This window comes from Plasmodium gonderi, assembly GCF_002157705.1.
Source record: "Plasmodium gonderi DNA, contig: Chr07, whole genome shotgun sequence".
Taxonomy (NCBI): Eukaryota; Apicomplexa; class Aconoidasida; order Haemosporida; family Plasmodiidae; genus Plasmodium; species Plasmodium gonderi.
In genome coordinates, this window is record NW_021628932.1 from 493903 (window position 1) to 517264 (window position 23362).

The window sequence follows — 23362 nt, forward strand, 5'->3', positions numbered from 1 at the left end:
CAATTTAAAAAAAAAAAAAAAAATGCGCAAAAGGAAAGGGGAAAGAAAAAGGACATATGCCCCTAATGTGGTTATACCAAATGGGAAAAAAAAAATGAATAATAAAAAAATAGCAAATATGGAAAATGGAAAAAATAGCGCCAAATAAGCGCGCCCCTACAAAAACAACAATAACTTAAGAGACCTTTTTCACACCAAACGATTACGCACATGCAGGTTTAACATTTGGAGAGTTACAACATAACTGTCAGAATAATAAAAAGGAAACACAAGAAGGAACCGAAGACCATGAGGATTTACAAGATGAAAATAATGATACAACGGCTTCAACACATGATGACAATATGATAGAAGGAGATAACAAACAGCACTGTGACGTGCAAGACTTATGGTTTACAGTTTGTAGATATCTGAGCTGTTCTCAGAAAAAGGATGACATAAACGATGATATGGAAAATTCAGAATTAACAGTTGACTCAAATCATTTTTTTATTACTGATAATTTTTTTTGTAATAAAAATAAGTTTTTTTGTAATGGAAATCAGCAGGAAGGTCCTACTGCCAATTCGGTAGATAACAGCAAGAAGGGAAGTCTTTTTTGTTGGAGTGATAATTGTCAGAATAGTGAAGATGAAAGATGTAACTCTGATGTGCAAGTAAAAGATGGAGTATCATTCAAAGAAGCAGGGCCCAATAACGCGAACACTCGTAGTGTGAATAACAGTAATAATAATGTCAATAATAATGTCAATAATAATGTCAATAATAATGTCAATAATAATGTCAATAATAATGTCAATAATAATGATAATAATAATGATAATAACCCTGATAGTGATAATGCACTAAGGGGGCAGAAACAAGATGATCTAGGTGATAACATCGATGCAACTAACCCATTTGAGAACTCGCTTGAAGATAATACACTTAGAATTCAAAGTCATTCAATAAATTTACATTCCTTAGAAGAGGGTACAAACGATGAAAGTGAAGAGAAAAAAAATGATTCATATAACATGAGTAACAAGAACAGAATATCATACCGCAGTAGTGTACATAACGAAACTGGTTCGCCATCCTTATTTTTGAAAGGAACAAGTGAAAAAACAACACTTATGGACCATGTTGGAAATGGTGATAATGCCAACATTGCTGACAAGATTGATAAAAATGTCATTCTCATACAAGTTCAAAATTTTTCGCAAAAAATTGATGAATACATATCTGATGAAAAAATTTTTAGAGCACAGAAACTAATTGAGCATGTAAAAAATTACATAGAACATTACATTGAATATTTTAAAGAAATAAATGATGAGGAGGCTGTTGACAGGTTAACAAAATATTATGAAGCAAATTGTACTGAAAAAAATGAAAAGTATAATATTAACAATTTGAAAGTTCATATTCTTTTCCATATTTTAAATTTTTTTCGATTACATGAAATGTCTACAGTGCTTAGTGATTATTCGTATTACTTTTCATTAGAGAAGCATAACAGCATAGCTTCAGATATAATGACTCATGGATTGGACAATAATATTACTCCTCCATTTGGAGATAATGACAATATAAACAGAAAAATATCTAGACGCCAATCCACAATGAATTCCGATGTGGGAGGATTCCACTACAATCCATTCTCCATGGGATTAAGTATGGAACAGCAAGATGCAAACGTTCATCATAATCAGAAAAGAGGTGAAGAATGTTGCGAAACGAGCAATCAACAGAATGGTCAAATGATCGACAGCAAAAAACGAAGGGAGGAAGGATACACAAAAGACAATAACCAAGTTATAATAGACAAAGTGTACCACAAGAATTGCAACGGTTCTAGCATACTTAGTAGCAGTAAAACCTCTGTTAATAAAAAATATTCCAAAGAAGAAACGACAACACATACAAAAGGAAGTAATAGGCATATGGTTAAAATTATACAAAAATATTCAAGAAGATTTAAAAAATTTAGAAAAACGAAACAAAATAAAGAAGGATGGATAAAGGAAAATGATAAATATCTTGATTTGTGGCATCGAGTCGATAGTGATAATAATATTTCTGTACATATTCGGGCAAAAATTCCTCATGAGGTTAGTAAAATATTGTCCATTATCAGTGAAACAGAGTTAAGTACAAATTGGGTGCCTTTCTTAACTTTTTCTGAAAAAATCAAAAACTTGTCAAAATCGAGTGCCCTTATTGCACAGTTGTATGAGTATCCCATTATAGGAAAGAAGGAGTCTTTGATGTACTGCTTGGGTAAGTACCAAATGGATATATTACATGGGGGTTTCTAGCGGTTTATGTGGCCTCAGGGTCTAGGGTTCAGCGTTTCGGATTCTTTTGCGCTCACCGCTCACCACTTACCTCTCACCTCTCACTACTTAGATGCGGTTTTGCTTGTGCATACCTTTCGTCTGACCGTGCTAACTCCTGTGGATTAAAAATGGATATGCATAATGTTAATTCGTTTTTCCATGTCATAATTTCCCCATCCATTTTTATTATCCGCTATTCCTTTTTTTTTCCTTAAACACAGGTGCGAACTCACTAGAAGAACTCGGGTGCATAATTCTATGCTGCAAGTCACCACCAGAATTGATGAAGGACATCGAGTTTTACAAGAATATGTGTGATCAAATAAGCATAAACAAAAATGAAGAAATATTAAAAGTTAAGGAAATTCCCCAAAAATTCAGAAAAAAAAAAAATGAAGTAACTTTTTTTGATTGTAAATTGCCTGAACCCACTCCCAAAATAGATCGACAGAGGGCAGCTGATTTATGCTTTTTAATATATCCTTTGGACAATGGAAATTCAACAGTTCTTGAACTCTTTGTACATGTTGAGAATGAGTTTAAATATACTCCAATTAAAATGGTCATCTATTTTATTAAAAAAATTGTTAAAAATATGTATGAAAATATTATTAAGACCTGCAAAAATTATGACACTATCTATGCTAATAGGTTAACAGAAAATTCAGAATTCTATACTTGGCTAAATGAACAAATTAGGAAATACATGAAAAGCAAGCATCAGTCCAAGTTCATGGATTCCATAAGTCTTGAAAGTTATCACGAGCCAGAGAATAACGATTCGCCTTAGGAGCTTTGGAGATTATAATAAGGATCACATTTTGTACATGCAAAAGTGTGGGATGTGTGCAAATCGGCACACGAATGGGTATAGCACACAGTGGTTATATATATATATATATATATATATATATATATATGTATATATGTATGCGTATGGTTGCCAACTTATATGTTCACTGTAACTCTCAGTTTGTTAACTTAACCCAACATTCTACATGTCTACCACTTAATGTGATTTCATTTATAATTTTTTGTCACCGTTTTGTGCCATTTTTTTTTTTTTTTTGTTTCTGAATTGTGATGTTACGCGCACTAAAGAAAGAGAAATAAAAAATTCTCTTTATGCAACAATTTCCTTTTTCTATATACATATTTCCAAGTTCATTCACTTAAAGTATTTATATAAAGATATTTTTGCATAAACATTATCTATTCATATGTAAAGAACAAACTTTTTTTTTTTTTGCATAATACAATTTTCGAATGATCCCCTCTTTTAGCAGTCTACCACTTTTATTCCCCTTTGCTCAACTGTGTGTTATCCCTCGTGCTCTGCTATATTATTATTTTAATATCATTTCATTATTCCTACTTCACTTTTATTTTATTTTTTTTTTAGTAATTAACACGATTTGTTTACATCCCTTTATATAAAACACAACAAGACACATAAAGGGTATTCATTTCGTTTCCATGACATGTAGGATTTCACGTTTTAATCTTATTTTTTTTTTTTTCCTTAAAAATGACATTTATTTTGAGAAAATTTTTGTTTTAATACAATTCAATGAGTTCTGTCAAATGGGGGGGGGGGATAATGTGGAGGGGGAAAAGTGTCAAGTGTAAAAGTACCAAAATGAACAATTTCCATGGTGTTAAAACAAATAGGGATAACTTTGTAGAACTTCCAATTTTATGGATATACTTCCATTTCATAAAGAAGTCATGAACAAATATATGTATCAGAAAAAAACATGCTTTTCAATTTTTTTTAAGCAGTCATTTTTGTTATGTAAATGTTGTTTTTTACTTTACCCAAATGTGATCTCTGTGCGCTTAGGAGATTCATTCCTTTGTGTGGCTTAGCAAAATGTATAGCTTGCCTTTTCTACTTCTTTTTTTTTATAATAGTATAAAATTAAGCGATTTTTTTTTTTTTTTTTTTTTTTTTTTTTGGCATACGTTGATTTTCAAGTTGGTAATTTTTCTGAAAAACTCTAAATGGAAAAATAAATATGAGTAATGTGCATATGTCGCATGCACCCTGTTTTTTCTATTTCAAAAGTTTTCAATATCTTTCTCTATTTTTCTGTAGTTGTAGGTTTAGCAGGAGAGAAACTGTTTTGCTTAATCATTTGGCAAAATTGTAATGGAAAAAGGGCGTTTCCTAGAGAAGGTAGGGAAAGGAGTGTATCGTAACTTATATAATGAGAAAATTTAAATGTCCCTAATTGAGTTACCTGCATACACTCATTTCCTCACCTTGACCTATGATGTATATTTATTTTCATCGTTCATGTGATCATTTAATTACAAGATATGGAGACTTATTCTACCCTTTTGAGTCTGTTTATTAGCGCGCAAGATATATTGGCGTTCGCATGGGTGCATAAATGAAAATGGACTTTTTCACAATAGTTCAGGAAAAAAGGTGTATGATTTTTATTGTGCTCACAAAATATCCCAAAATTAAGCATACAACTGGGTTTTATTTCTTGCCTGCAATGTGAATATTTTTTTTTTTTTTTTTTTTTTTTACATACTTACATTTCAGCTAGCCAATTCATGGTCATAATTTTATGCTAAAATATTCAGACATGGCAAAAAAAAAATATAGCACAAAAATCTGCTCAAAAATGTATCACAAAGAAGATAACGGGAAACGCAGCCTAAAAACAGCATTAACATAGCCAAGAATAGCACAAAAATAGCGCAAAAAAGGCACAAAAAAAGGCACAAAAAAAGGCACGAAAAAAGCACAAAAATAGCGCAAAAATAGCACAAAAAAGGCACAAAAATAACGCAAAAATAGCACAAAAAAGGCACAAAAATAACCCCCAATAGCACAAGTACTGCACCCAATACATCCTAAATTTTAGCACAAATGATTATTAAAAGCTATCTTTAAAATGAACCAGAAAAATTCCACCAAGTGATTATTAACAAATATATACAAACTGCAATTTCATATGAAAACAGTTCAGGAAAAAAAAAGAAAAAAAGTATGCATTTTATCCATTGTGTGTGCGCACAAAGGGGAAAAAATTGTGTAGCATATGATGAAGGTGTAAAAAACAGGGCCCTTTAAATTATTTCTAAGCTAGTAAACTGTTTTTTTGTTTTTGTAGCAACCTGAAGGGGACACATTCAATAACAAGACAAGTTTTGAATTCACGAAAGCAAGACATTTTTGTAACGAAAAAAAAAAAATTTATGAATACACTTTACGAGTGCGTCTGACAGGAACATTGTACCATAGCCCAACTTGGATAAACAGCATGACAAATAAAATATGTCACAAACTGATCAATGAAAACATTAAAACGTTATGTCATGAGACCCCAGGAAATGAAAACGGGTATAAACAAAAGCAAAATGGAAGTTTTAACAATAGCATGTCCATAAACTGCTCCGCAAAATGCGATGAATTATGCAATAACATAAATGACAGACTACAAAAAATAAAAGATATTGTACATCTTAGATCGGCAAAGCCAAATGTAGTCCTTATTGAAACCTTAACGGATATAAAAGAATATATAAAAGAAATAGAAAAATATATACAACTATTTAACAATGTTATTCATGAAGAGAATAAGGCGTATGCATATGTGGAGGATATAACGAGTTCTCTAGATAAACAAAATAAGAACATTCAGAAAATTTTTCACATATGCAGCAAAAATATTGTCATCACGAAAAATAACAGTGAACTGGTTTTGCAAAAGCCACAAAACTATTCTTCTCTTTCGTCTAAATTTGTTAACAATTTGTTAAGTGTGTGCAAGGGGGAGGGAGATGAACACAAGAACACTCAGGTGTCCGGAGACGATAACGAGAGGACAAACCGAGTTGAAGATGACATCTATAATGGGGAACAAAAAGGGGATGGAAATTTGAACCAAATCATAAACCAAAATATGATCCTAAATGAATGCGCGGATAAAAACTATATTAATTAAAAGGGACTCCTCGAGTGTATGGGATAAAAGACAAAAAGGAAATATAACCAATTTTGCTTTCTTGCGAAATCGTATTAATCATAAATTTTTTTCCCATTTTTTTTTTTTTTTTTTTCTTTTTTGATTTTATTTTTTGACCTACCTTTGTCCTTTTTTTTTTTTTTTTTTTTTTTTTTAAAGATATCCCCCAAATATATATATTTATTCATCACGTTCACATTTTTTTTCTTAGAAATTTGAACGTGACATCGAAAATGTTTTATAAGAGGCAAAAATTACCTCTGTTCTGTCGAACGTGGTTCGAAAGAAAAAATGCTCCAATTAAAAAATTTTTTTTTTATTTTATTTTTATGTAAAACATAATTTTTTTTTTCTTTTTTTCTCATTTCATTTCTTCTTCTCTTGTTTTGGAGAATTTAAGACATTTTTAAAAATTTTATTTTCGTTAAGGTAAGAGAAATTACCCTACAGACAGCAGAACACAGTTTTAAGCCCCATAAAAGCGTAAAAAATTGGCATCCGCTTTTTAAATATACACTTATGGACATGTGCATCTTTTCTTATTTGTGTACATAATTATATTCTTAATTCGAATTTTAGCGTATTAAATCGCGTAAAAAAAAAAAAGTCAGATTAAGTCCGAATAAAATAAGGTAAAAAAAATGAGGTGCTCAAACTTACTACTTCATGCAACCCGTTTGATTTTAAAAAAAAAAAAAAAAAAAAAAAAAGGCTCACCTTGGATTAATCCCCCAGAACATTTCTTACGTCGTTGTACACATTGTACATAAAGGTTCTTGTATTAGTTGGGAAAACATGTTAAGATAAAAGAGACACAAATAAAAATATATGTATTTTTCTAATCATTTATGATAACATAATGTATAAAGGGCTGGTGCTCAATTTTTTTGTCATTAAAATGTGTATGTTAACTTTCTGAACAGTAGACATGTACTTGCTTACTTTTTTTTTTTTTTTTTTTTTTCAAACAAGAAGAAACCCACTTTATACAAATATGTGCATGATATATACATATATATATATATATATATTATATATATGTATAATTTTTTTTTTTTTTTTTCCTTTGCTTCCATCGTTGCTGTAACACTAAGTTCTCGTATGTGTTATCCTTCTCGTGGATATGTACACACATGTAGACATGTATATTTATATGTAATAAAGACAACTGACGCAGAAAGGAAAAACGAGAGGGAGCAAGCTATGCAGGTAGCAAAAGGTGCAAACGTGGTTCAGATACTTAAAGTGTATTACCCATCCTGCACAGTCAACTTAGATGAGAGAGACAGCCTTCAGATGAACATAAGTCTTCTCACCATTTGTAAGTAGTAGAAAAATGATTGTAAATCGCGTGTGTATAATTATTATCATTTTGTCTTTATATTCATCAAGATGGAAGAGTGAAAAAAAGGAAGCAAGGGTTTTCGACAGAAACTCAGAAGAAGAGGAGGGCTGGAAAAACGAGTATATTTTAGAAAGTGGGAAATGGAAGACAATAGGAGATAAAAAATTAGAATTCCGTGATAGTTCATCTATGAGTCCAAAATGGAATAAACACAAAAGATGGAAGAAAATCGGAGCAATCAGCAGCAGTGAAAATTTAACAACTCGAGAAAGTGCTACGGAGTATGCAGAAGGGTCAAACGGAGCAGATGTAGCAGACGAGGCAAATGACGCGTATGAAAAAAGTGAGCATCACGATAAGGTTGAAAAAGCAATTAGAGATACCCCTCACGCATTATCCTTCACACAGTATAGATTAAAACAGATTTATGCTGATATAAGAATGTACAGCGCCTTACAAGTTTTGATGAACCAATATTGCCATCCAGGTGTATCTAGATGTGCAGGGACTGTGAGCAAGTGCTTCTGTCAAGATATATGGAGATTAAGACATTATATAGAAGGAAATAATTGTGTTAATAACTGTGGTGATATGATTAGGTGTTCTGGACCCTTATTTAATAATACAAAAAATCCAATACCACTAGGAGTTGTAAACAGTCTAAGGGTGAAAACCTGTGTCGTTTCGAGTAAGCAAAGAAAATTAGACATGCTGTGCGGAGAAAATAAATTGTTACGTATTTATGGTAGTACCAAATATTGTATTCCTCACAATTTGTTAAACATGGATAAAATTGGAAATTACTGTTATAGTGATAAGGCAAAAGTGATCCCTTGTGCAGGTTTTTTTTTTGATGATAATAAAAATGTTTACGAATTTGAATTTAGTAATTCTATTTTTTTTACTCTATATAATTCATGCAACGAAGATTTAGAAGGGATTGGAGAGCATTACATTGGATGTCAGAATGTGTCGATATCAGGAAAAAATTGCTTGCCTTGGAATTCTCTAAATATAAAGGAAATATTAGGAACAAGTTATAAACATAATTATTGTCGAAATCCAGAAAACTTAAAAACAATATATTGTTTTGTTAATATGAACGGATTTGTATTTCGAGAATATTGTGAAATAAAAAATCCTATAATTATCAATAACATTACCTATTTGAACACAACGAAATTCGATTTTGATATAACAATGAAAAATGCTTCTGATTTTCGCCTAAGACTTTCTAGAGGCAATTGTGAAGACACACCATATCTTTATCACGATCCAATTAAGAATATTTCATATGAGATGAATAATTATACTTATCATGATGTAGATGGAGAAGTAGCTTTAACTATTACATTTAAAAACTTGGTTGTAGATTTTTATAAAAACTTAGAGTTCTCTATCTGTGCATGTTACAAATATTATTACGAGAAAAGTGACACAAATGCTTGTTCAAATGATAACTACAAAACGAAATTGGGAACTTTTTCAATAAAAAGAGCAGTTTTTAATGAAAAAAAAAACACTTTTAGTGTAAATGACAAGGAAGGTCTCTACATATATATAAATAATGAATATGTAAAAAATATGGAGATGTTTATAATCAATGCAAAATACTCCTATCAATGTAACAACTTGAACTTTTTGGAACATTTTCCTCAAAACGATTTTTACAAATTATTAACCGTAGATATTAGTAGGTCTATCCAGAGAATTAAACCAAGTTTAAACACAGACATAGCTTATATCATTCTATATGCCTACTCTGATAAAATTTTTGATGTATACACAATGTTTCATCGAAATAAAGATTTTGCATTTTCAGAAATCGATCTAAACATAGACACTACTAAAAATGTAATGGGAGAGAACTCCTTCATTAATGTAAAATTTGAAAATTCGACAAAAAAAATATTAGATAAAATTTCGATTCAAAAAATTTACAATTTAAAAAATGGATCTAATCTAATTTGTGTAAGAGATTTATCCTCAAATTTTATGCCATTCAGCTATATGGGGAAAATAACATATAATGACTACAGCACGTCCAATATTAAATACATTTTAAAAAGAGGAGAAAACATTTTTGAAAATTTTGTCTACCTAAAGGATATTTCAAAGTTTAATCCTAACAACCATTTGTTCTCTCTCAGTAAGATCAGCTGCCCCTTTACAACAATTGTGCCTATAGCAGAAAGTTCCCTACAAATTTTCAAAGAAAAAAATATGAACAGATTAACAAACTATTCAAACACCTTTTATTATAAGTATACTAAAAGTTCTTTCAAAAAAGGTGTTCAGAATCATGAATTTGAAGAAGAAGAAGAAGAAAAAAAAAATTCCTTATATTATTTTTCTATACGTAAAATATCAAATGTTATTAAACCCCTAAACTATCTTTGCGAAAGGGATGAAAAATTAAATACTCTTCGCACCTTAACTTTAGTTAATTTTTCCGATTTTTTATTTTCTCCATACGAAGAATTTGCACATTATTTTCATGTGTTCACTATGCCAACTTATACACACAACATCTACCTAAACGATGAATCATATTATTTCCTGAGTAGACATTTTCAAATGAAAGGCATAGAAAATGATCACCATATTAATATGAAGATATTGTCTATATGGTCTCACGAGGAAGAAAATTATTTGTCCCTTTGGTTTGAAACCTCCACACATTTAATTCCATTTTTTTTAATAAAATATAATTTCCACGCACCAAGGTTTTCCTTCATAGAATTCATGCATATAATAACAAATACCAATGTAGGCCCCTCAGATAGAAGTACTTCTACAGATACTTTAAAAAAGAGTGACATAAACCCTACCAATTCGAGAAATTTTCAAAATTCGACACGTCCATCAAGTAACATTTACTCATATGCTAACTTCTACATATTCAGCACTAAAAATTCAAGTATGAAAAAATATATAACCCGCGATTTCAACAGTTTTGTACTGAACATTCATGTAAAAAATAAAATTTTTGAAGGAGTTGTGAGTGTAGAAAAATTTACCCATAGAGAGCAAGTTTTTTTTGTGTTACTTCATGGAAAAAATTTTATTTACTTACTGGATGGCAATATAAAAGAAGTGCTTGTTCACAATGCCGATATGAACATATATATAGCAATGAAACCAATTAAAATTCAGTGTTTAACCAAAGAAATAATAACTTGCTTTATTCTGTATGAATTTCATCAGATTTTATGGTTCTCTATCGAATTTGACGATAGTAGTAGTATTCCAAAATTTTCGACAGATGGTGGTACTATGGCAATAAATGTCGACCCTTCCAGTAGTGCATATTCCCAAAAAAGTATAGACTTAAAGGAAACTGAATTAAATACAAAGATGTATAAACAGGTTATAAGAGATTCAAACATTCCTATGAATAAACAGATATTTGAAGTTAGTAATTTAAAATCGAAGAAAATAAGTGTCTACATAATGTACAAATATGCATATATAGAAAAAGACTTAGGCATAATATCGTCGATATCAAAAGATATGGTAGTAATAAGTAAACTTAGTGAATATGTCATTTATATTTCATCCATAGAGTCCAATAAATTACGTGTATATTCAACGGATGTTACAGAAAATACAATTGTATACTACAAATATGTAAGAAATGAACATATGTCTAATTATAGAATAAATTCCATTTTTGCTTACTCATATGGTGATATGAATTTTATAAATTCTTTTATGGTTAAGGCGAACGAATTAAAGTACGCCATTTTTTCCTTTATGCATGAAAAACTTAGTTTAACAAAAATTATATATAAAAAGAAAATATCATATGTATTACAGAAGCTTATCCAAATTGCTCCTATAATTGAAGGAGATAAGAGACAAATAAAATATTTTACCTTATCAGTTTTGGATAAATCACTAAATGGTCAATATATAGTTATTAATAAAAAAACAGGAGTGATAAGCATGAAACTAAATAAAATTGAAAAGACATCAGTTACGTTGAAAGTTATAATGCATGGGTTATTTCATGCAACTGAATCAAGTATTTTGATATATATATTGTGTGCGAGTGGATATTTCTATTCTAAAAAAAAATGTTTTCCGTGCCCCAAAGGAACCTATAACAATGTTGATGAAATTAAAGGAAATCCAGAAATGTTTACTTCTTGTATTCCTTGCGAAAAAAATAAGACAACATTGGTTAATTCATCCAAAAGTAAAGAACATTGCATTTGTGACATAGGGCATGAGTATATAAAAAACCCCAAGAATCCCCATGAATTTATTTGCTCCCCTTGTAAATTTGGAGAATATAAAGATACAATATCGAACGAATTGTGCAAAGGAAATGGTTGCATTCCACATTCACGATCTCATGTATTGGGTGCTAAAAGTGAGGCAGAAAGTATTTGCAGTTGTAATGCAGGATATTTTTTATCTTTCGATTCGAATGGATCTAGTATTTGTAAGAAATGTTTACATGATCACTACTGTCCAGGGAATCTATTGAATATACAAATGTGTCCAAAACATAATGAAACATTAAGAAATGATAAAGCAGAATTTATCACCATGGATAGCTGTTTCTGTAAAAAGGGGTATGAACCTATTAGTATTGAAAAAGTAAAACAAAAAGGAAGCCGAGATGAACATTACTATAATCTTTTTTTCAACACTTATTCTTATGCACCAAATAAAATAGACCCTAAACATATATGTATGGAATGTAATATAGGATATTATAAAGATTCTGTATCATCAGAAAGTTGTAAAAAATGCCCATACAAATCTATGAATAAAACATTTGGGAATATTACTGTAGAAAGTTGTAATTCATGTTATAGTGGATTTTATAAAGATGTCAATAAAGACTGTTCTATATGTTTAGCGAATCACTTTTGCGTTGGTAGTTTTCCACCAGGTGAATTGTCCCAATATATTGGAGATGCTGTAGTATGTCCAAATAATTCCATAACTAAAGAACCATATGAACATAATGATTCTTATGACAAATGCTTATGTGTGCAAGGGTATGTGAAACATTCTCAAGAATCTTACAATTTAAATGAGCATTGTAAATTGGCACCTCTAAATTTTTATAAAGATACCATATCTAACAATTTAGGAATTCCTTGCCCCCCTAATAGTATTACATTAGAAAAGGGAGCCAAATCTATTCATGAATGTATTTGCAAAAAAGGGTTTTATTACAGTAAAAAAATTGGAGGTTGTAAGGAATGCCCAACCGGATATTACTGTCCACAAAAAAATATGAAAAACAAATTTAGGATGCCTATAAAATGTCCGAGAAATTCATCAAGTGTAAAAAGAGGATCTTATGATATAACTAATTGTCAATGTAATTTTGGTTATACACCCAATATGCTAATGAGTAAATCTAGAAATGATCAATTTTCAGTTAGAAATAAAAAGAGCAACAAGAATAATATTAACTCTAGTGGTACATACTCCTCATTTGTACATTTCGAAAATATGGATACGACTAAGTGTAATTCCTTTATTTATATGTTTTCAAAAAATCCAATTAACCATGTACAAGAACGAATTCAACAAAGTAAAACAAATAAAAAAAAAGGAAATCCATTATTACTATGCACCAAATGTCCAATTTCAACTTACAAGTCGTCCATAGCAAATGAAGCTTGTTTTGAATGTCCAAAACATTCCACTACATTAAGAAAATTTAATAATTCCAACATTTACTTTTGTCAGTGTAATGAGGGATATTACCTAGATGAACAAATATGCAAACCTTGTTCCTTTAACAAGTTATATTGTCAAGGAGAAAAGATATTTCAAGTATCTCAAGAATTGTATGATGAGATGCTTGGTATTATTAAAAGGTATGTCTGGTCCTTTGCCATACCTTACAGGAAACATTTTATCAACTCTGTTATCTACAACCACAGTATGAGATTTCTACCTCCAGCACAGGGGGATGAAAGACGAACCAAAACACAGAATGGAGGCGAGGTTCTTGTAGTGGATACTAAACAAGAGGATGAAATGGAAGAAGAACAAGAAAAAAAAGGACTTGGAAAAAAAAAAAAAAGAAGGAGACTACCAGTGAAGAGTTATTTCGGACATGTTCTCCCTCCTGTGATGTTATTTAGTAGCATGAGCAAGATAGGTGATAAATCTGGCACGTTTTTCCTACAAAGGTATGAAGCACGTGGTCTGGAAAATGGAAAAATAAATAATAGAAATATGAACAATAATGTGAACAGGAATATGGGCAAGAAAAAGAAAAAAAACAAAAATGTAAATGCAAAAGACAAATTAATAAATAAGCTTTTGAAAAACTTTTTTTACACAGATAGCGAGAATGTCTCCTATGTAAAATATCAGCAATTTGTGAAATGCCAAAAGAACACAGTAATTCCTCTGGGAGTTGATTCTGCACGTGACTACAAGGATTGCAAATGTGCAAAGGGTCACTACTTAGAGTTTGAAGATGTTAAAAAATCAATTAAAATATGCAATCCTTGCAAAGAAGGAACTTTTAAAAACTTTGTGGGGGATGAAACATCTTGTGTATCATGTCCACCAAAATCGACAAGTCTAGAAGGATCTATATATCCAAATCATTGCTTTTGTAAAGAAGGTTTTTTCTATAGTATGGCAAATTGTTTGGCTTGTTTAGAAGGTGCTAGATGCAACGGTGGTTTACGTAAAAATGTAATGAGTACAATCCATTTAGGGTTAGAAAATATTCACATAACTGAAGAAGATCATGTAAAACCAGAATCTATAAAAGGATACTACTTGGATGAAAGTATGACAAGATATGTAGATGTAAGAGAGTGGAAATTTATTAAATGTCCAATACATGGTGCTTGTCTAGAAAGGAATAAATGTCATTATAGTATGAATAATTACCTGTGTGTGGAATGTGCAAAGGGGTATACGAATGATTTTAAGAAGTCCCTGTGTGTAAAATGTCCAAATAATGCAATAAATATAATCATCTTACTATGTATATATATTATTTTTTGTTTTATTATTATTTTAATTTCTTATTTAAATATCTCCTCTGGCTTTTACAGAAGATCTATACATTCGATTGTCATCAAAATATCTGTCAATTATATTTCAAGTATGTTACTTGTTAACATATTAGAAGAGAAAAATTTATTATTACCCCAATTTGTGCACCAGTTGTATAATTGCATTACTAGATTAATAAACATAGGAGAAAGCAGAAAAATAATCAGTATCGATTGCTTGTTGAGATATTATTTTAATTTAAGTTATGCTGATTCTTTCTTCTATTCAAGTTTATTATTTTTTTTTATTCCTATACTTCTAATGACAACCTTGACTATTATACTTTTTGTTATATTGAAAGTTTACACCTTTATACGGAAAACAGCAATTGCGAATAAGCTAGATTTGTTAAGTATAGCTAGAAGGGAAAAAATACATTTTTTGACGAGTTCTTTAGAAAAATCTTATTCAAAAGAAAGATTTATTATGATATTAAGATATATCAAATTGCAACACTATACATGGATAGATAGAACATTAATATTTTTTGAAGACATGATTCCTGTATATGTTACTTTTTTATTTATGATACATGGCAAAACGTCTGTTAGAATGTTTCAATTATTTGATTGTTCATATATTAAGTACACAAAACATTTTGGAAAATATATCCTAAGTAGAGTTAGCAGTGTCGAATGTGAGCTCAAGACAGATTATTTGAAATTTTTTATACTAGGGTTATCCGGGACGATTGTATGGTCTTTAGGAATCCCCTTACTCTCTTTTTTCGTTCTGTACATAAATAGATGCAATTTATTTCAAGAAAAAATTTTAATAAAATATGGATTTTTACATAATGGATACTTACCAAATAGGTGGTATTGGGAAATTATAGTCTTTGTCCGAAAAATATTCTTTCTTTTTATCACCACTGTTGTATTATTTCCCTCAGAAGAGACCAATACATCAAAATTATTGCTGATAACATTCGTGGCAATATTTTCCTTATGTGTGCATTTCATTTTCCAACCTTTTGATAAGAGGAATTTTTTTATGTTAAACAAACTCGAGAACATGAGTTTGTATATATGGGTTTCTACCATCGTTGTTATATCTATTTTGTTATCCATAAATCTGAATGATTTTCTTAATTTCATAATTTTATCTTCTTTGATTCTTCTTCATGTAATGTTTTCAGTCAAATTGTTGTTTTGCTTATTCTATGAATGCGTCGATAATATGAGAAGAAAAAAGGCATTCTACCATGTCCCTGTTATTAGCAATTTTACAAAAAACCTGATCGAACTTGTGCAGAGAAGGAAGATACAAGAGCCATTAATTTATTATGACAAAACTGATAGACAAATTTCCATAATGTTACCTGATTCCGTTATTAAAAAAAAAAAAAAAAGTCAGCATTTTGCTCATTCAATTAAGCGTATTTTTAAGCACTTCCTCAGATGTTTGAAGAAGAAAAGGGGACAAAAAGGTAACAAGTATGATAGGTATCATCACAAAGGGAGGGAAGAAAGGAAGGACGAAATGAGTGATCAAAGCCATAGTAGGAGCTACAATGGGGCGTATGCTCAAGTCAAGTCAACCCAAGGAGACGACTCAAATGACGATGCGAACGGAAAAAAGCAAGGGGTCACACGGAGACATGTGACAAAGAGAAGACCCGCATGTAGGGTTAAAAATGACATGCAATATTATTTCCTGAATGTACAAAAAAAAAAAAAAAAAAAAAAAAAAGATAACATTGGTGATGGTAACATATGTGATGATGACATGCGTGATGATGACATGCGTGATGATGACATGCGTGATGATGACATGCGTGATGATGACATGCGTGATGATGACATGCGTGATGGTGACATGAGTGATGGTGACATGAGTGATGGTGACATGCGTGATGGTGATAAGAATTTTTGCGGCGAAAATTTTATGAAAAGTCAAAAAATGAATTTCTGCTTTTTTCTGAAAAGCAATAATGAGTCTACGTGCACAAGCATTAATAAGGAATATAGAATGTTTGCAATAGAAATATATGAAGAATTGTTAGATATATTCATGACAAATGTTACTTTAACACACATTTCTTATGTATTTTTTGAATTCATATTTAAAATTACAATAAACATAGGGAATTTAATAGACAACCTGGATCAAAAGGATCAAATGTTTGTGTCCATGGATCAAGAACAGAACTTTAACAATATCATTCAGTGGTCTCTCGAAAGGAAGGAAAAATATAACGAAAATAAAAAATTAGAAAAAAGCAAAATATGTAATTTTAAAAATTGCAAATATGATAATACCTTGCTTGATTTAGATGTAGAATCGTTGAATATTTCTTCCTCCATTTGTGAGGAAGAAGAAGGAATAGGATCAAATCAAAATATTTGGAACATGATGGCGCAAGGGCACGGCGATCCATCTGATGAAATTTTTAAAAAATCCAACCTAAGCGGAAAAAGTCCAAAAATTCAAGGTAATGTATGAACCCATGTGCATGTTTCTCGTTTGCCATTATTTTTTTTTTTTTTTCCTCTTTGTTATTATTTATCCTCATTATAGTGTATATTTTGTTGCCTTTTACATCATGAATGTGCTTTTCCCATGTTACCTGCGTGCCATTGCACGTGTCATAACCGCCTTATCACTTCACCACTTCACTGCCTCTTTTCCCACTTTCCATTTTCCTAGTTTCCAAGAAAGAAAGAGAAAAACTGTTCACGTTTTTCAGTGATGATCTGCTTAACAGGAAAATTAACTTGTCAGAATTTTATTTTATACTTATAGAACTGAAATTGAAATATTGCAAAAACTTGCCTTCCTATTTTTACATGTTCATGTTATATAAAAAATTGGAAAAACAAAAGGAAAGACAAGAATTGAGAAAGTTAAATAGAAAACTGAAGGAATGTCAAAGAGTTAGAGACAAGGGAAAAGTGAAATCGACTTCACAAAATTTAGAAAGGAATCAATTAAAGGAAAAAACAGCCTTACTATATAAAGAGTATAAAGATTTGTGTAAAATGATGATTCAATTAAAAGAGAAATATATTAACTTAAGTAAGAACGATTTAGAAAAGTGTTCATCCAAAGAATATACAGTTGCCAATTTGGATGATAATGAGATTTCTCTTTCCAGTGGGTCTTCCATGGAGGACATTCTCCATTCTATGGGGTTTGATCAATCGGGGCGACCAAGTGACCAAGACGAAAAAGAGGAATATGGGTTAGGCAAAAATGGAACATATTAAGTGTGGTATATCATACTGATCAATTGACGAATTGGTGCAATTCTGACCTAATGGGCCGATTTTACCCTAGTGGGGCGATTTTACCCTAGTGGAACAATTTTTTTTTTTTTTTTTACTAACCTTTCTTTGCTACTCCTCCAACATTTTCATGAATGTAAAAAAAAAATTTTAACTTTATTACTCCTTTTATTTATGTAGAAAAACATTTTCATTTTCCCTTTAAATTTATACCTTTAAACTTATTCCTTTGAATTTATTCATTTTTAGTTTTCTTTTTACTTTGTCCAAAAATGTCAACGCATGGTTTTTTTATTGTGTGCATTTTTTTTTTTTTTTGTTTTTTTTGTTCATCTTCTTATTTTACTCTCCTATATAGAGCAATTCGACAGACTACTTACAATACATCAAAAGTTACTCATTGCAGTTAAACTTTTTTACACTAATTGTTCACATGCCACTTCATCATTTTAACGACATTTTTTTATCTAGGGGGTGGAGCATTATGTGTTGCTTTGCATGAGTAGAAAAAATCAGGTAAATGGCGCATGCAAGGAAAAAAAAAAAAAAAAAATACACACATATGTATATGCATATCTATACACACATGTATATATGTGCCTAGCTAATTACGCAACAATGGCGCGGTCAACATTTCTGCCATGTTTTGGCCCTCACTCCGCTTAGGTTTTTTTTTTTTTTTTTTTTTCTTCTACACTTAAAAAATAGGAGTGACCATTGACGACCTGGTAATCAGGGTTTAAAAAAATGGAAATGTTTTCCACACAAAAGGGGGGAATATTCTTGTACGATCTGAGTAAATTATGTTCATACGATTTTAGGAAAATGCAAAGTAAACCAATGTTTTCTTGCTTGTAGGAAAAGGCATCTTTTATAAGTTTAGCAATTTCATTTATACAACTTTTTAAATATGTGTTGATGTCTAGATCAGAAGTTGTTTTGCCAAAAATACGAAAACTATGATTTATATAATTTTTATCATTTAACAAATTGGAATATTTATCTATGAGTTTTTTTGAATTGAAAAAGTTGTCTTTTACTTGAGATATATTTTTTATTTTTTTTTTAACTCCTATGTTAATTTTACCATTTTCGGAAAGGCTAATTTTTAAATTTTTCGTGAGAAGAAGATTAATAAGTATTGCCTTATTTTTCTGAAAATTGTAAAAGTCAATTTTTGAAACATCTGGATAACAAAAGTTCCATACCTTGTACTTCATATCAAATGAATCCTCTTCCAAGCATTCAGAATTTATATTCGTATAAGAAATATAAATAAAATATATCATCAAAAAATCGGAATAAAGATATAAAATATAATAAAATAAGGAATAAATTAGTTTATTCCTATTTTTATCACAACTTAATTTTATGCCCCTCTGTAATATCGCTGATAATTCCTTACAACACAATGACATGGCATAATACGTAAAGGCATACTCTTGATCCGTTTGCATATTTGTATACAAGCTTAAACAGTTGTAATCAATTAGAACTGTGTGCAAAATGCAATTGAAATAATTTTCTACACTCTCTATTTCTTTGTTCATGTTATATAACCTAAAATAATATGTCAAAATTTTCATAAGAGTATATAACACACACATGTCCATGTGGAATGTGCTTAATTTTGAGTGTTCTCTCGGTGCCAATAAAAAGGAAAATTTTAGGATTTTTTTTAGGACTATCTCCAGATATTCAATGAATAGATGAAATACTTTGCACAGAATTAGAAGATTCATTCGTCTTTTTGTTACGTACTCAGGGCTGCTTTGTTCAATCTGTTCATCACCACTGCCGGCTTTCTCACTGCCGTGCACATCAACACTTCCATTGCTAGACCGTTGACGGTTCCTAGAATCCAAATGATTGCTATTATCTAAGAGAGGAAATCCTCCTTGGGCAATTTCTACATACCCTTTTTTCCCCCCCCAGTTGGCGATAAATTGCTCCAATTCGGTGAACAGCTTCCCAAGAGAATTTTCCTTTTCCAAATAATTTATCAGACATGGAAAACTTAGACGTAATTCACATGCTAGTTTTTTAAGAACCCATGGAGGAAAGGTATTTTCTAAAATGTTTTTATATTCTTCCTCATTTTGGAAATTCAATCCTTTGTCCAGATGATATATATGCTCCATTGCAATAAAAAAGGTATCTGGAATAAGGAAAAAGTTTCGAAGTAGAATTATTAAGGGGGTAGAAAATCCAAAATATCGTAGGTCATTGAAAATTATAGACTTTACATAAAACGTTGTATTTTCCTTGTACACATCTTCTAATATTACATATGATTCGTTAAAAAATAAATGTAGGAAGAAAGTAATAAATACATTTTTCCTCACATTTTTAAGGAATTCTTTATTTAAAATTTTAATTGAAACTACACCAGAAGCTACATCAGAAGCTACTTCACATGTCTCTTCCTTTCTGTACGTATTTAAAAACATAGAGTAGTAATGGCCGACGTTTGGATGTTCATCATAATCACCCCATTGGCAATCCGATAGTTCACCATCCACGAGTGCACTATTCATGAGTTCATCCTTTGTAGCACTATTGCTGATTATGCTATCGTATAGAGGATTTTCTCTCTTTTCAAAAGGTTCATTTTTTCCCCCATTTTCATTAGAGGAACCTGTTGTGTGTGCACCATGTAGAGAACCGTTACAACTGTTATGACAACTATCTTGGTGCGTATTTATTTCATAATTTTGAATGAAATATTTAACTTTGGTTTGTTCCATAAATAGTAACTCCTTTTCTAAATTAATAAAATTCTCTTTTGCATTCTCCAGTATCTGCTGTAAATACACTCTAGAAATACTTTTTATTAAAACATTACGGCTAGCTGAATAATATTTTATATAATGCAACATATTCTTAATGTCAATAAAGCTCGATTTGGCATTTATCAGTTGAAAATATTTTGCTATGTATTCTATATCTAAAGTTATATTTTGATAAAAGGAATAACATTCATGTATACTCATTTTGGTGATATGTTTAGACACATTATTAAGTTTGTGCATTAACAAATATTTGTTGAAATATTTCTTCATTATTACTTTGTCACGCTTCACACATTCTGAATCAACTTCTTTCTTTATATTCAAAATGCACTGGAGAAGTTCCTTACAATTATCTATAACTGAGGCAGGGTTCATCTCCCGGCTTTCGAAAATCACTTCATTTATTATTGAGTTTAAATATATAACAAATTTGATTCTCTTAAAAACGTAGCTGATCAATTTTCCACTATTGCCTCCAATCTTTCCTCCAACTTGGTCTACACTTTGACTCGTATCCTTATTCATACTTTTCCTTTCTTTCCCTTTGACATGGGTGAACTCATATTTTTTGAGAAATTTCAAAAAATATCTCTTTACGAGAAAAAGGTTCTTCAAAACATATCTCCTTCTCTCCCTGCAATGATGTATCAGAGAATCCTTTATTTTTAGCAGCCCGCACTTGTAATCGTCCCTATGCAGCAAGCTATTACTTGTAACGACATGATCTATCACTTCAGATGTAGATGAGTAAAAGATTAAAAACAACTGGAAGAAGGAAAACATATTTTTGTTTAAGAATTCGTCATCGAACATCACATCTTTTTCATTCAACTTGTCACAATGGTTGCTCACTTTTGCTGTATTAATCTGATGTGATATATAAGTATCCTCCATCAAGTCATTAGTGTTTCCATGTGTGGAGGTAGTGATGTTTCCATTCTCCATGTCAAGGATGTGCCTCTTTGCCGATGTTTCGACATTTCCCTCGAGGTCATTCGCCTTCACAAATTTCATAAACTCCTTGTTGTCATTCTCGAAAATGTTCATGTATGTGCTATCTGAGCAAAATGATTTTATCCATTTGTAAAATATTTTTTCAAAGAAGTATGGGTTCTCATCACAATTAATTACTTTCGAGTTATGAATAAAATAACAACTCAAAACAGTTAAAAAAGGATGATTCCCAAGAAGTAATTTAACTTGCTGAAGCAATAAATTATCCATAATTATGATCATATCATGAAGATTTATATCTTGTGTTATGTATTTTTTATCTTCACATTCCTTTATGTTAATTCTTTTTTCTGGCTTTATTCCTACATCTAATTTTTTATCTCCCATTTCAAGGGAACATATGTACTTTTCATAGGAAAAGTCTCGCACTCTGATTTCGTCTTCATCGTTCAACTCTGACAAAGGTGACAAACAAGGATGTGTGTGTATGTTCGTGTGTTCTCATGTATGTGCACATGTACACGTTTACACGTGTGCATTTATATGTTCGTTAGGAATAACCATGGAACGTGACACAAAATGAGATATGTCCAGGATAAATCAACAAAAGTCAACCCCAGAAAATTCCCCGGAGAAAATGTATAATGGTTGATGAGATACCTTTTACATTCATATGGAGAAGGTCAGATATATTGAGGTATTCCTCCTGAGTCTTCATGTCGCATGTACAGTGTTGTAATCGTCCAATGGAATGACAAGACTAAACAAAGAAGCCCCTCCCAGTTGGCATACGGATACGTTCATACGGTTATTTTCTTGCAGTTATTTTCATGCGGATATGTTCCTACGAACATGTGCATGCAGATATGTCCTTATGCATAAAATCTGTTGAGGTGTCAAAATACAGAGACGCAAAAAGAACTTTCACTTTTGGTAGTGCTTTATTCAAAAAAAAAAAAAATTATTCCTCATAATACATTTATGAGGGGAACATAAAAAAGGTGGTACTTTATTTTTATTTATTTTTCTTCTAATGAGTTTTGGCTTGCCACGACAATCGGAATATAATGAGAAAGTACAAAAACTCACAATTTCACTTCTACATCACATTCCTAAGCGTCTGAAAAAGTGTAGATGCAGAGTGATGTTCATTTTTGACATAGAATAAAACAATGAGAAAAGGAAGGTAACAAAAAAATTATTTTATTTTACTTCAAATATATTTTATTTTTTTTATTCTGCTTTTTTCATAGAGATAGATACACTTTGCTACACTTTGATAAATCTGTAAAACGTGTAAATAGTACCTAAGGTTGATAGTGCCCAGCGTTTTTTTTTTTTTTTTTTTAATTACTATATTTTTTTTTACGTACTATATATTTTTTTACTTATTATATATTTTTTTACTTATTATATATTTTTTTACTTATTATATATTTTTTTACTTACTATCCTTTTTTTAATCTTTTGAAGTTATAGATGGAGTAGTATCACCCCGCACAACTGACCTTTTTATGCGTATTCAAGCATTTTATATGCCATTTTATTTTACTCTATTTTAACTATCTTCTATTTTTTTTCCCCCATTTGTGATTTCTTCCTAGTTCCATATTCCACATTTTTACATGGTTTGAGAACTCTGTATTTTCACTAAGATATCTTCTCCTCAGAATAGTCGTACATG

The 23362-nt window shown here is 30.6% G+C and overlaps 4 protein-coding genes across 4 annotated transcripts; 3 read left to right on the plus strand and 1 right to left on the minus strand.

Annotated features, from left to right (window-relative positions):
* Positions 1-344: 344 nt before the first annotated feature.
* Positions 345-3111, plus strand: PGO_070910 (hypothetical protein, conserved; the record flags this gene model as incomplete). Its single annotated transcript, XM_028686964.1, has 2 exons — positions 345-2262; positions 2543-3111. 2 exons carry the CDS (start codon positions 345-347, stop codon positions 3109-3111), a joined length of 2487 nt encoding a protein of 828 aa, XP_028542765.1.
* Positions 3112-5602: 2491 nt separating this feature from the next.
* On the plus strand, positions 5603-6286 carry PGO_070920 (hypothetical protein, conserved; the record flags this gene model as incomplete). The annotated part of the gene is made up of 1 exon (XM_028686965.1): positions 5603-6286. The coding sequence occupies one exon, from the start codon at positions 5603-5605 to the stop codon at positions 6284-6286; it is 684 nt and encodes a 227-aa protein (XP_028542766.1).
* A 1357-nt stretch (positions 6287-7643) lies between these two features.
* On the plus strand, positions 7644-17914 carry PGO_070930 (cysteine repeat modular protein 1; the record flags this gene model as incomplete). The annotated part of the gene is made up of 2 exons (XM_028686966.1): positions 7644-17139; positions 17355-17914. The coding sequence occupies 2 exons, from the start codon at positions 7644-7646 to the stop codon at positions 17912-17914; spliced, it is 10056 nt and encodes a 3351-aa protein (XP_028542767.1).
* A 680-nt stretch (positions 17915-18594) lies between these two features.
* Positions 18595-22396, minus strand: PGO_070940 (hypothetical protein, conserved; the record flags this gene model as incomplete). The annotated part of the gene is made up of 2 exons (XM_028686967.1): positions 18595-22133; positions 22339-22396. The coding sequence occupies 2 exons, from the start codon at positions 22394-22396 to the stop codon at positions 18595-18597; spliced, it is 3597 nt and encodes a 1198-aa protein (XP_028542768.1).
* Positions 22397-23362: the final 966 nt, after the last annotated feature.